At 52.7% G+C, this 13,480-nt stretch overlaps 1 protein-coding gene across 1 annotated transcript in view; it reads left to right on the top strand.

Moving 5' to 3' along the window:
• Positions 1-1,705: 1,705 nt before the first annotated feature.
• The window catches only part of POU2F3 (POU class 2 homeobox 3), a 42,470-nt gene continuing 30,695 nt past the window's right edge, over positions 1,706-13,480 (top strand). Inside the window, exons 1-3 of the mRNA XM_014280751.2 lie at positions 1,706-1,913; positions 6,200-6,253; positions 6,987-7,055. Coding sequence (XP_014136226.2) covers positions 1,706-1,913; positions 6,200-6,253; positions 6,987-7,055 — 331 coding nt within the window. The remainder of the gene's footprint in view (positions 1,914-6,199; positions 6,254-6,986; positions 7,056-13,480) is intronic.

Here is a 13,480-nt window from a genome sequence, read left to right as displayed (position 1 = left end):
GTGCCCCAGAGGCCCTTCAAGCTGGCTGGGAGCCACCAGCAAATCCATGTTTGACGCAGTGGAGACACCTGATCGCGTCAATCTTCAAGATGGGGAAAACCCAGACATGGGGGTCATGCTGAAAACGCTAGCAGCAGCTGGCCAGGAACAGCCCGAGGATCAGGGCCTGAATGGCTGTGGTTCCGCTGACACAGGCTCAGCTCGGTGGCAGGAGTCCAGCCCCTCCAGCAGCTCGGAACAAGCTGCCTGCGCAAACTACCTCGTGTCACCTCTCTGCTTCCTGGAGCACTGAGCCAGCCTGCCGGGATGTCCCCTCGCGCCCTGTCCTGCAAATGTTAGTCTGACCCGGGAACTTCCCCTCTTCCTGCTTACCCCCTTCCACCTCTCCCTCTCACTTTCCTCCACTTTTTCCTTGTTAGAGCTTTCTTTGACACGTCGCCCTTTCCTCCCAGCGCTATGCCCTCTGCTGAGGATGCCCTCCCTGACCGCGAGCCGAGGGCAGGCGCTCCAGCCCCATAACGTCGTCAGGCTGGGTTGGAGGGAAGGCTGGGGAGCCTGCTCGCCCGCCCACCCATCTCTTCACAGAAACCTGTCTTTCCAGGGAGGGAGAGCAGTATGTGGGAAAGCCAAGAGCCCTGGAACGTGAATTAGGCAGGGAGAGATGAATGTGTGATAGCTTGTACCTGGCAGCTGCCAACTGAGCGTGTTAACGCTTTCAGGAGGGGGCTGAGCAGTGCTGGAGCTCAGGCGTTTAACACAGGCGTCCTGCTACCCCCGGCTGTGGTAGGGGTCATCAAGGCAGTGAACAGCAGGGACGGGGGCAACTGCAGTGCCTGGGTCCATCGGGGTGGCTGTTGGTGCCTGTCGCAGCACAGAGCGTAGGCTGAGGATCTGGCCTCTGGCAGCTTTCTGCAGAAGAAGCCAACATTAGGGGATTTTTTTCCCTGGCTTCCCTGGAATTCGGCTAAATACTGCAGCTTTAAACAACATGGAGGAGGAGGAGGAGGAGGAGGCTGTCTGCCACTTCTCTCCTCTTCTTGGGGGGCTGATGTACCACAGAGTACGGGTCAGGAAAGGGGAGACTCCGTGTGCTGATCCTAACCCTGCCCTGTGTCTTTAGCCAGGCCGGGTTATCCTTCTGCTCTTAACTTTCCTTTCTGTGCTGGTTTGTTTCACACGGCGTCGTTAAGGTTCAGCCCAGACCCAGACCTACGGGTTGCAGAGACTCAGCCGCACAGGCTGCTCTCGTGGCTCACGCTGCAGAGACCCCAGGATTTAAGTGAAGGGGCTGCCGACCAGGGGGGCTGTTCCAGGTGCCTTCCCCTCTGGGTGCTGGCAGCCGCTGCCCAGTTTGGCTCCATGCCTCAGCCTCTCTTACCTGCACGTTGGAAGGGGCAGAGCCAAAAGCCTGTCCACAAGGGGACAACTCAGACTGGGGCTGACGGCGGAGCCCCCGCAAAGCCCCCCGCTCACAACCCAGCAGGCAGGTGCTGTGGGGTGTATCTGTGCGGGTGAAGGCGGGCAAACTGCCTTCCTTCCTCCCTCCTTCCCACCCCACCCCACGCCCTGGTAGCGCTGCAGGGACTCATCCATTCCCGAGTTACTAATATGCAAATGGTGCTTTTGCATGGGCCGGGCGCCAGGCTGCTGGGTGTCAGGGCACCCAAGGGAGCCGGAGGTGGGGCGAGGCGTGGCGCGGCGCCGCATGCTCACCTGGCCCTGCATGGCAACAGGCAATGGAGCTCTAGGTCCCTTCGGGAGCGGACCCACGCCTGGTTTGAGAGGCAGCGGGTGGCAGAGGAGGGAGGGCAAACTGGCAGCCCCTGGCAACCTGGGGCTGACGGCAGGAGGCTGGGCGCACCGCGGATTTCCCTCCACCAGCAGGATGGTGAACCTGGAGTCTGTGCACGCAGGTAAAGAGCACTTGAGGAAGGATCGGGCTGGAGCTCACCGTGTAGCCGAGACCGTGGACTTGGGCAGGAAACAGGATTGCTCCGATTCCTGTGACCTTTCCTCCCTCCTTTCCCTCCTCTTTTCTCCCGCTGGAGCGCATGGTTCAGTGCCCACACTCCTACCCGGGGATGGATGCTGCCCTGATCCTGTTCAGGGGGCTGCCAAGCCATGCCCACAATGTGGGTGCACCGCTCACGCTGCCAGCCCTAACGTGGGTGGGGGAGCAGAGCGCAGAAGTGTCTCGGGAACCTGGAAAATGACCTTTTAGTGCCTGACCTGGGGGTCCAGTCATTGGGATAAAGCTGGGAGGAGTGAGAGGGGATAAATTCACAGAGATGCAGCAAGGCGGAGGGGAGTGCATGTGTGAGAGAGTGAGAGCGAGATGGAACGTGGGTTGGAAGGAGAAAAGTTAATGACAAAGAGGGAAAAGGAGGGAAAAATGAATGAGGAGGGAGCTGTAGGAGGCTGAGTTGAGTGAGGAATGAATGAACAGGGACACTCTGAAAGAGACAGACTCCTTCCAGGGGGTCTGATCCAGAAGTACAGCTTAGGTAGTCCCACATCTTTGCTGAGAAGACCTCTTTGCAATTCGCTGGGGAACCAGAGCAATCACTGCCAAATCCCTTGGAGCCGTGCTGAGCTCTGGCTCGCCCCGACAGAGTGAGTTTAGCTTCTGCCCTCAGCAAAAGCCCCTGTGCTTGAGGGGAGGGACGGTGCCCCGGGCACACCGGAGCTGCGGGTGCCGCTGGGGCAGGGGCAGAGTGGCGGCAGCAGCGAAGGCCAGATCCTGACAGCCCCTCCTGCGGCAGGGGCAGGCAGCAGGATGCTGGGGGTACGGGACCACCTGCCCTGCTGGTGCTTTGTGCAGCAGGACCCCTGCTCGCTGTCCCCAGGTGTGGAGGGGAGGGGGTGGGTATGGCCATCGCTCTGTCCCAGGCTCGGTCCCTCTGCGCCCCTCCTGGCACGCTGCAGTGAAGCACGGGTGCTGGGTGGTCCCGCTGTGCAGGGGAGACCTTGGGCTCCGTGGTCAGTGCCTGTAGCCCCTCACCAGGCCCTGCTGGCCTGTGGGCTCACAGACAGGCCTGCAGGGCAAGCCAGGTGCTGCGGCAGTGCCGTCACCTAACGCAGTGTCAGCCTGCAGCGGGCTGTCAGAGGCGGCCAAAGCCTCTGCTCCCTGGCGTTGCTCTCCCCATGGCTCTGGGGTGGCAGCAGCCCCTCCGGGCCGGCCGGTCCCCGCTGAGCAGGCTGGTTCCCTGGCCAGCCACCGGGAGGGCAGCGGGGGAGCCCCTGGTGCCGCCGGCCAGCCACAAGGAGAGGCTGCGGGAGGTGTGAGGCTCATGGTCTTGGCTCGGCGTGTGAGCCTGACTAGTCTGAGCACCTGCAATGGGTGTGCTTGTGTGTGGTGTCTCTCGGGGACGCATCCCCCGCAGGCTCCTATCCACCCATCTGCTTTGCTTGTGGGCGACTCTTTCTTCATGAGAAGATTCCCAAAATCGATACGGTGCCCTCTGTCAAAGCCAGTGGCATCACTCCCAGGGTGGATTTGGCCGGCAGCTGCGCAGAGCTGGGTGCGTACTGAACTTCCATTCTCCCATATCATCCCACCCTGCCATCTGCCAGGAGAGCCTAGGGTTTAAGCCGTCTTTTCGCAGGGAGGGAGACCAGCCTGGGCCCAACCGCTCTCGCGTGCGGGAGCTCAGTGCTGGTGGGAGGGCGCTTTCCTCCTTGGGCAAAGGCACTTCAGCAAGTTCAGTCCTGGGGTCCCTGCACAGCAAGGCCTTGCCGTGAGCTGCTTGCAGAGCTGCTTCTGCTCTGCCCGTGCAGGGAAGACGCAGTGTGCAAGGTGAGGGTGGGCTGCTCCGGCCTCGCATCCCTGCCGGGAGGGTTTCCCTGCAGCAGCACCTTCCCTGGCTGGGCCACCTCCTCCTCCTCCCCAGGCATTGGGACAGGTCACCTGCCTGCAGCCTCTGGAGGGTCTGGACACCTAAAGCACAGAAAATTCAATAGGCTCTGGGTAATGGTCTCAGCCAAGCTGGGTTTCCCCACCACCACCACCGGCTTTCCTTTTTCCTTTGAAAGTCATCAGGTTGGTTTACCCTAGTGCCCATGTCTGAACAACTATAAGGGCTTGGGAAAGCTTTATTTGCTGACACCATTTGTTTCAGCAAAAATAGAGATGCAGATATATCCCCAGAGAAGTGTCTGCACTGGTATAGTTTCTTTGGTCTGGGCAAACAAACCAGACTGCCCCTACCCCAGGTATGTTTGCGAGCTGAGGTACAGCAGCACATTTTTAATATGGCCCAGGCCACAGTGGCGGCTCCTAATGGGTCTGTGGTTAGGAGTTAGGCAGTCCTAAGTTGCATTATTTTTCCCAGAGATTTTTTTACTAGCCTGCTTATTCTCCGTGTATTGCCAACATGGCAAAGCCGTATGGAAGAAGCCGGCATTTAGCTGGACTCAGTCTCACAGCCTGCCTTGTCTTGAGGTGTTTTTTCAGATGGAGCGGGAGTCAAATCCAGACGCATCACTGTCCTGCTTTACAGTGGCAGCCTCCTGAGCGGCCATAACAAGGTGTTGCCTTTAACTTGGTTACACTTACATCACGTTAGAAAGCAATTCCTCTGTACGTCTGCTCCCTGTTCTTGAGGATCCCTTAGAGGATGGCTGGCGCTACACTGGTGTCCATAGGTATAAATAAGCTGGTCAGCCCCAAACCACTCAGATCGGTGGGCCTTGATCAAAAGGGTTCTCTTTTTCTTCCCCCTCACTTCAGATTTTTAAACTGTAATAGTTTGTGTATGTCTATAATGGGAATTTGATTTTTTGTGAAAATACAATTCTGCTCTACACGTGAGAGAATCACAGGGTATCTTGTTATCTCCTGACTCCAGGAGGAGGGAGTTTAAGTGATAGGTGGCATGTGATATGTAATCAGGTTGCAGCTGCAATCCCTCCTCTCCTCCCCACCCACCCCAGGTTACAAATGGCAGAGGGGCTGCAGGTTTGCTCCTGTGAGAGGGGGGAATTCCTTAGGGTTTGCTTTTGTGCCTTCCTCTCAGCTCTGTCTGAAATGCTCTGTCTTTTGCTCTGTGCTCATAAGGGGCTCCTTGGTCTTGGGGATTAGATAAATTTTTTTCAGTAACGTGCGTTCATTCATTATTTGTGTGCTCATGATGAAACCTGTTTGGGCTTTTTTGCAAACTTGCAGACTTTCTCAGTAAAGCAAGCACTGAACTTCTGCATGGATTAAGATTTTTCTTGCTCTATTTTATGAGAACTTGGCTTTCCTTTTTTTTTTTTTTAAGATGTTTTTTGGCAGCAAACAAAACTTTATGCTTTGTAGATTGCCTAAGTTAGGGTCCCTTGGCAGTGTTACAAGACAAGAAGATGTTTATAGCTGATGATAATTACTCTTCCTGCAGTAGAAATGCTTAGAAGCCCCACTAAATGTTCATGTCTTAATTACAGAGGATTTATTTGAAGGGGGGGAAAAAAATTCCCACAACTCTTTTCTCTCTCCTTTCCCCCCCTCAGTCCTTAATACAATTTAAGGAAAAGCAGTTTCTGAAGTATGTGAAGGTTTCTTCACTCTGCCTCTGGTATAAAATCTTGACTTTTTTTCTTCCTTTATTCATTTGCTGATGAAAAAGTTTCAAACTTCAACCTGAACAAAGCTGTTCAGTTTTGCCCCAAAAGCAGATAACCTTCCATTTGCATACTGGAAGTTTGAATAGGGGAAAAGAAAACCTGAACAAACAAACAAAAAGGCCTGCCTGTTTTAGTGTGAGTAATAGAGGGAAATGGGTATATAGGGTTCTTCTCACCCTCTTGGCCGTTTGGAAATAACGCAAGGCATACACAGGAAAGAGGAAAAGGTTTGCATGATGCTTTTAAGAAGGCTTCCACCTGTCTCTTCTACCCCAGCAAAACCACAGCAAACACTGGCCCTGCTTCCACAGTGGTGTTGTTGCCCGATGCAAATGGGGTGACTCCTGTGGCCGGGATTCGCTGCAGGAAGCACATGCAAATCCGTCGGTTCTTTATAAAAAAAATTATCTTTTTTTTCCCCCCCCAACTAGCCTGGAAAGAGTTAAAATTCCCATGGAAAGGGTAGAAGAGGAGGGGGTGTCCATCTGAATTTGAATAGATATTCTTCCTTCTTTCACTGGTGTGTACTTTGCCTCTTTTAAGGAGGAGATGAGCAATCCAGTGTAAAGTTGACTATTCCCACCTTGTCTTTCAGCTGTCCCCGAAGGAGAAAGTGGCCCCGGGTGTGGTGGCAGCCATCACTTCAAGGGTAAATGATGAATTTATTGGCATTGATAAGGATGGGGGGAAATATGCCAGAGCTTGATGGCAAAGCACTCCTTTTGCTCCTGGGCTGGGGACAGTGCTTTGGAGCCAGGCAGCTTCTTCGTGGTTTGCCAGGGGTGCAAGCACATGCATGTGGGAGAAAGCAGGGTCTGCAAGCAGGGATCAGACTTCAGGAGAGAAATCAGCTCAGTTTGCAAGGGGGAGAGAGGAGAAGGGAGACTTCATGTCCCTCTCTGAGAGCACCTTGCTCTGCTGGTCCTCGCCGTAGGTAGGGCACCAAGCACTGGCCCGGCTGAGCCGTCCCAAGGCACAGAGGGTGTGGGAGAGGAGGGAAAAGCTGGGAGGGACCCCCTGCCTCTACAGGTGTGATGGAGGACGGTGTCAAACTGGGAGCCTCACCAGAGGCAAGGAGGGCTCCCAGTGCTTAGACAACCCCTCATCCTCAGCACAGGAGAGGAGCATGCGAAAGGTGGGAACACAGCAGCAAATTGGGGAGGGGGGGAAGGAACGAGGGGGATGCAAAGAGCAACAGGAGGGAAAGTGCATCCTCGGAGCTGATGAATATTCTAGTGACTGTATGTTGAGGAATCAGAAATTTGAAAGTCTGATGGTTTATTATAATTACACATTCATTTGTGCTGTTTAGTGGCAGCCACATGTGCCTGTTGCCTGGGACTGTGACCTGTTATTAAAATCAGTTGTGCCTCCTTTTCCAGAGATCAAGATGAGCGGTGATGCGGCAGATTCCACAGATACTCGGCATGAACCTGACCAGGTGGAGCCAGGTAAGGAGGGTCCGGGATGTGGGGGGCAAGGTGAGGGAGCCTGAGGAGGGAAGGGAAGGAAAAGAAAAGGGGGGGCACAGGTGCTGGAAGTTTCTGTCCATGCCTTGCTCGACTCCTGTTGCTGCTACCTTGCGCTCTTCCAACCAGGCTGAGAGTTGATCAAGAATGTGCTCGGGGCTAGGATTGCATTGGTATCTTGACCAGCATGCAAGGTCCTTCTGGAAGGGCAGTGAACCCATGTGTGTCTCAGTAATGTCCTCTGCGGGTTTAGCATGGGAATATGCTCACGTCTTGCCAAAGGAATAATGCCACTGAAACGGTCTTGGTCTGCTCAGTTTAGCACAAACAACTCTTCATTTTAAACAAGGTTCGTGTCGGGAATGTTTCCTTAGACAAAACTCCCTGGGGACTAAGTTGTTTTTGGCCACGTATATGTAGAAAAATGGAAGGGGCTTCAGGGATAATCAAATCCAGCTAGATAATTCCAGCAAAAATATATCGCTCTTCATCTTGAAGCACGATTGGGTTTCTCATCTCCACTACTCCCACCCGACGGCTGCTCCGACTCTCACTGCTCCATGGCTAGAAGCCCCAGCTATCCCTGAATAGGGGAAGCTGAAGAACAGGGTGATCCTCTGAAGATCATAGTGTTGGTGTTCACACTGATTTCTGCCAGGTTACTTACCAACTTCTGGACTGCCACAAGGTGTGATATACACCAGAAAAATCAGTTTTGTATTTTCTGGCATCGCTTCTGACCGCTACTGCCTGCAACGTGCTGTGAATGCAAGCCCTCAAGTCTGTAATTTCACAAAAGCTCATGGTCAGATTCCCTTTCAGGCAAGAAACAGCTAAATAATAATAAGAAATATTTTAGCATCCACTAGGTACGACAAATTAAGATCATTAGAAACTGTGAGGCTCACCTGTAGACTTAGAAATAAACACCTTTTAAAACCAAAACCGGCAGAAAGAATGTAGAAGGCTCATTGTTCCTTGAGTAATGAAGAGCCCCTGAGCTTGGGGTGGGGTGTGTGTGACAGGAGATTAAAACTTTACACAGAATGATTTCACTGTTTCTTTTTTACTTCTGTCATTTGAGATAACTTTAGAAAAAATGAGATCTTGGTAAAGCCAGAGAACTCTAGGCATGTTTTAATGGGACTAAAGCTACCACTTTTTTTACACCTTGCACTGAGGACTAGAGCTCCTCTGTGCTCATAGCAATTAAACTGGGTTATTTGACATAATCTAAGGTAGAGATAAAATCTGGATCTATTCACATCCATGAACTCTGAATGACTTTGGTCAGGTCAGCTTCTGCTCAGGGCTTTCAGATGACCCCAAGTTGTTTTTTGAGATAAATGTTCCCCATCCGCCTCGCAACAGGCATGTCCCCAACATCCTAAGCTCTTTCAGAAAACCCTGGTGGCTGTCACAGGGCCTTAAATTGGCAGCCAGAGGCTCCTGAGATGTTTTTATGCATCTTGGCACGCAGAGTTGATGGATAACATAGTTGAATCAAGATTAGGGAAGGTGTATTGAGAGCTGGTATTTGGGTTTGGTATTGGCTGGTACTACATGTAGTGGGAGACGTTGGCTGCTGCTGCTGTAGTTAATAGTGTTAAACAGGCGAGAAGCTGGCACCACAGCTGATCGGGTAAAATATGTTTTTCAGCTTAAGCTGCCCAGACAGGCATTAGTGTTAGCTGTAGCACCTCTTTCTAGTGGTAATTGAGAAAAGAAAGCAGAGAAGTGAAGTCAATTTGTTTTAAAATAACAAAAATGTTTGCAGCAGCACTAGCTCTGCTCTAGGAGCCTTCAAATCAAGCAGGGAAATCAGAACAAGCAAATCTCCTTCATTTGCAAAAGAGTGACACTTCCCTGCGGACTGATACAAGGAACCTGTTCAAATTATTCTTTCTTCTAATGCATCCCCCGTGACTGGTTGATCCTTTCAGGATCGTCAGAGATCACCACATCAGGCTTAGCTGTGATGAGAGACGCTGCAGAGAGTTGGATGCTTCTTGTGGGACTCTCTAGCAAACAGCCACAACCCCTCCTGCGGGGTGACCGGTCCCCTGCAGGACTCTCAGAGAGGAGGGTGGCCAGGGCAGCCCCACACACTATTGCTCAGGGGTGTATATTGTACTTCAGGTGGCGTAAGCTGGCACATCAGCCCCACGGGCAGTCACGTCTAGCCAAGCCCACGGAGGGTCTGCCTCAATGCTTTACCTAAAACCTCTATACATCTTTGTTGGCTTCCCCCCTCCTCTTTCCGACCATTCTGTTTTTATAAACAACAAAGCTCTTTGTACTGAAACTCCCTGGAAGTTTTTATTTTCCCTTATACACATAGTTAGAGGAATATTTACTGCAACACCTAATAGTTTAGTGTTTTGTTTACTAGCTTCATGTGGGAAAATCTGTTTTCCAATGACTCATTAATTGAAGACCCATTTCCTAATGATTTGGACCAATCCACACAGCTCCCCAGGAATCTTATTACCCCCAAAGGAGAGGGCAGTTACCAAACTGACAATATTACAGCTTATAAAGAACGAAAATCCTTCTAGGTCCATATTTACAAAGGCCTTTCATCACCAAAAGATGCAAACAGACTCCAAAAAGAGTTGTGTTTTTTTTTTTTAAAAAAAAAAACAAACACAAACAAAAAAACTGGAGGGAGTTGGGTGCCAAAATGCTTTTGTAAACCAAGCCCTTGATCTAAAATTGATGCCTAAAGATCTGATGGGAAGTGTCAGTAGCAGAAGCATAATCTCATCCTTTCATATCTCCGCCAGTTCTAGGCTTAGAGGGGGAAAAGGGGTAATTTAGGGCATTGTTTTACTTTGAAAGTGTTTAAAATAATCGTGGGGTTTTGGTTGTTTTTTTTTTTTTTGAGAAAATTGTCAAAATTGTTCATCTTTCATAGGAGGTTAGAAAGCTAAGCTTTTGTTTGTTGGTTTTTGTTGGGGTTTTTTGTCAACACTGATTTCATAGAAAATGCTTCAAAGCTTTGTAGCAAGATATTCTCCAACCCCCCACATTTGTTTGATTCCACGGGCCTGCCACGTCTACTGGTTGTAGTGAAATGTTGCCGTTTTACAAAAAGCTACAATTAAACACCCAAAATTCTAAGGACCGTCACCTACCTTGCCCAGTCCTGTGACTCTTAAGCCTTCCTGTATGTTACTCTGCCTTTTTTATCACAGTACATGTGAGAAGGGCAAGAGGGGAACAGGCACGAGTGCCTCTGGCAAGGGCTGTGGGTCAGACTGCCTCCCCCCATCACCCAGGAGCTGTGCAGGTCAGCCCCAGGCTGGGGACCGGTCCGGGTCCTCTCTCCAGTCAGAGGGTCCTCTTTGCCCTCTCCTGCCTGATGCCAGCGTGGTTTAATGCCTGGTGTGCGGCAGCCGTGGCTGGGCTCAGCTGGGCTCACCGGCAGTCCCACTGACTCCATGGGGGGTAATGACAGGCAGGAGTTTTATGCTTGGCTGTAAGCTCTTTTCATCTTTTTAAACTGATGAAAGCCATGCCAGCAAGTTCTGGGCTGATTTTTTTTATGGGAACTGTGGGGGCTTGGCACTGCAGAGTGTCGCCCCTGGTCTTCAAGCCGAGAGGCAGAGATCTCCCCCTTCTTGTGGTTTATCTAAGCCCTCTGTATCTGATGCAACAAAATGCTGAGGTGGGACTTGCCTCTGTCTGTCTGTTTGTTTGTGTCAGACACTTGTTCCCCGTTTATCTGCTTGATCAAAACAGGTTACACCAAGCAAAGCTACTTCCCTTTGATTTCATCTGTTGAGGCTATGGGGGGGAAGCCAAAGCTTTAACAAAAGGGCGATAGGGAAGCTCTTCAAACACAACCATCGGTAACTGAATAGCTGCGGGCGCTCCGAACATCTTCCCTCCCCACCCTGTACCATGGGGAACTGGCCGGCCTGCCAGAGCCCAGGGCGGGGTGCGATGGGCACCCCGGCGCACGGGGAGAGCAGCTGGGGTGTGGATGTGTGGGTGCAATATAGGACAGCCCTACGGCGTAATCGCTGCCTCGGGAGCAGCTGGTATTGCTCCTGGGACAGTGGCGCTTGGCTGACCTGGCAGCTTCGCCCGGCTGCATCACTCCAGGCTCTGGGGGAGCAGCAGCCAGGTGGAGGGGCGCGGTTCCATGGGGAGGGCACACAGGGCTGGAAAGCCGGGCTCTTGGCCGGCTCTGACCCCAGTAGCAGGGTTACCCAACCCTCACAGCCTGGGTAAGCTATCTGAGCACACCAGGAAGGAATAAAGCAGAAATCTTCTCCCTGAAGGAGACCCTTTCTTTTAAACCCCAAGAAAGTGGTAAGGAGCTACGACGCATCTGCTCCTGTGGTGTTCAAATGTGTCCCTGTTGAGGAGACATGCCTGGGAATGTCGTTCTTCTCCCCCTGCATCCTCGGCTTCATCCAGCTTGTGCCTGGGGAAGGAAGTCAGCATGAGATGCCTCCTGCCGCGAGACACCCAGGGTCCCCCGGCAGCGGAGGAGAGAAAGCCAGGGCAGCTCTGAAACTGGGTGCCAAAGCTTCCACCCAGGCAAAAGTTCCTCCCTGCACCCCGGCTTCTATGTCAGTGCACTTGGCATCAGCATCAAATCCATATCAGGGCAGATGGAAAACCAGAGACCTTGTCCCAGTCTGCCCCTCTGCCACGCACTCCCTGTACGAGCTTAAGCCCCCTCTGTTCCTCAGCCCTGAGGCGAGGGGCCTGGGCTCCTCTCCCACCCCTTTGCCAGGGCACAAGCTCTTTGCTGTGGGTGCTGCTGTCCCCAGGAGCGGGCACAGCTGCGGGCAGAGCGGAGCGCTGGGCTCCGCTGGGCTCCGCTGGGCTCCGGGAAGGCTGGGGCTCACTGCGCTCCCACCGCAGGTCGCTTGTAAACGTGGCGGCTCAGGCTGGGACAGAGCATGGAGCTCCGAGCTCTGTCAGCTTCTAAGTCAGGCAAAAAGGCACGTGTGGGGGCAAGGGGGGCCAGCCCGAGCAGCGCGATGGCTTGTGCAAGACGAGCGGTGGGTGCCCCGGCTGCACTGCCTGCTGCGCGGGGGCTCGCCTTGCTGCACGCGGGGGGCTGCTCGGGCTCAGCTTCTGTCTTCTGCCTTTTGTTGTTACCTTGGCAGATGGGGCTGGAAAGAGAGGGCCAGGCCAAAGCCTTTTGAGGAAACTTGTCCTTCCCCGGCCCCACGCTGAGCCTAGTCCTTGGCTACACCTTTGCTCTCCAAGGCCAGCTCTCCCTGGTGAAACTTTCCTCAAAGCCTCCGGGATTTCTCTTGTCTCTTCCCCCCCGCAGCCATGCACAGCCCCAGGACAAGTCCTGAATAAATGAAAGCAGCAGCAGTTGGGCTGGAAACAGCTGGTTGCTATGGCAATTGGGCCTGCTCAGGATTTGCATAAGGCTGATGATTTTCATAGCACAGCCACATTTAAGGCAAGCAGGAGAAATTTCCATATTCCCAGCTCCAAGTCAGTTGGGGCGTGGGGGAGGCCAGGAGGGGGGTATTTGAAATTCAAATGAAGGTGATTAGGGTTTGAGGTTGGGTTATTTTATTTTTTTTTCTTAAACATCCCATTATGGAAGAGGATAAAAAAGGACGGGGAGGGGAAAGGGGAACAAAAGGCTGGTTTGACTTGAATCAGAGGGGCAAAGGAAGAGCTGGTCTGATCTGCCTCTTGCCTCTGGTCTAAGAGAAGAGACTTGCCCTCTCCCAGCACCTGCAGGTGAAGTGTTTTCCGTGGGAACAACGGCTGCCCTCAGGTTTCCTTCTGGAAACTGCCTGAGTCTCCCACACTTGCTGTCCTGCTTTCTGCCCCACACGAAGGGTATGCTGCACTCAGAGCTGCAGCGGGACTAGAAGATGGGGTTTCTTTGAGGCATTGCTGACAAAGGAAAGGCGTTTTTATAACCCAGGGGTTTCCACCCAAATTAGACACTTGAGTCTTCAGTGAAAGCTTCCCCTGGAGTCTGTAGCTGTCTGCCTGAGTCAGCACAGGTTCACTTTCCCTGCTGACAAGCCCTAACTTTCCCATGGAGATGCTCTGATGCCCTGGCGCGGTCTGTCTGTGTCTTTAGAGCACAGGGTGAACATGAAAACGGCAGCCCTACCTGGCTGCCTCGAAAACTCCCCATCCTGTTCACACTTTCCCCTGCTCCCTTTAAAAAACGCTCCTTAGGGTAAGCCTTGGAGCAGCAAGCATCCCAGAAGGGCACGTTAAGGCTCCAGGGAACTGGCTGGTGCCTGATCAGCTTCAGCTTCTGCTCCCCAGTGCTACTGGACACAGCTGGAGGGAATTAGGGGCAGCCACTAAAATGGAGAGAAGGTGATTTAAGCGAGCTCCTACCACCTGGGTTTTTTCCTGCTAGTTCTGGAGAAGCCACTGGTCTGACTGCTGGGAACGCT

Source organism: Falco cherrug, chromosome 17, assembly GCF_023634085.1.
Source record: "Falco cherrug isolate bFalChe1 chromosome 17, bFalChe1.pri, whole genome shotgun sequence".
NCBI lineage: Eukaryota > Metazoa > Chordata > Aves > Falconiformes > Falconidae > Falco > Falco cherrug.
The sequence above is the reverse complement of the archived record's forward strand: the minus strand, read 5'-3'. Positions and strand labels throughout refer to the sequence as shown.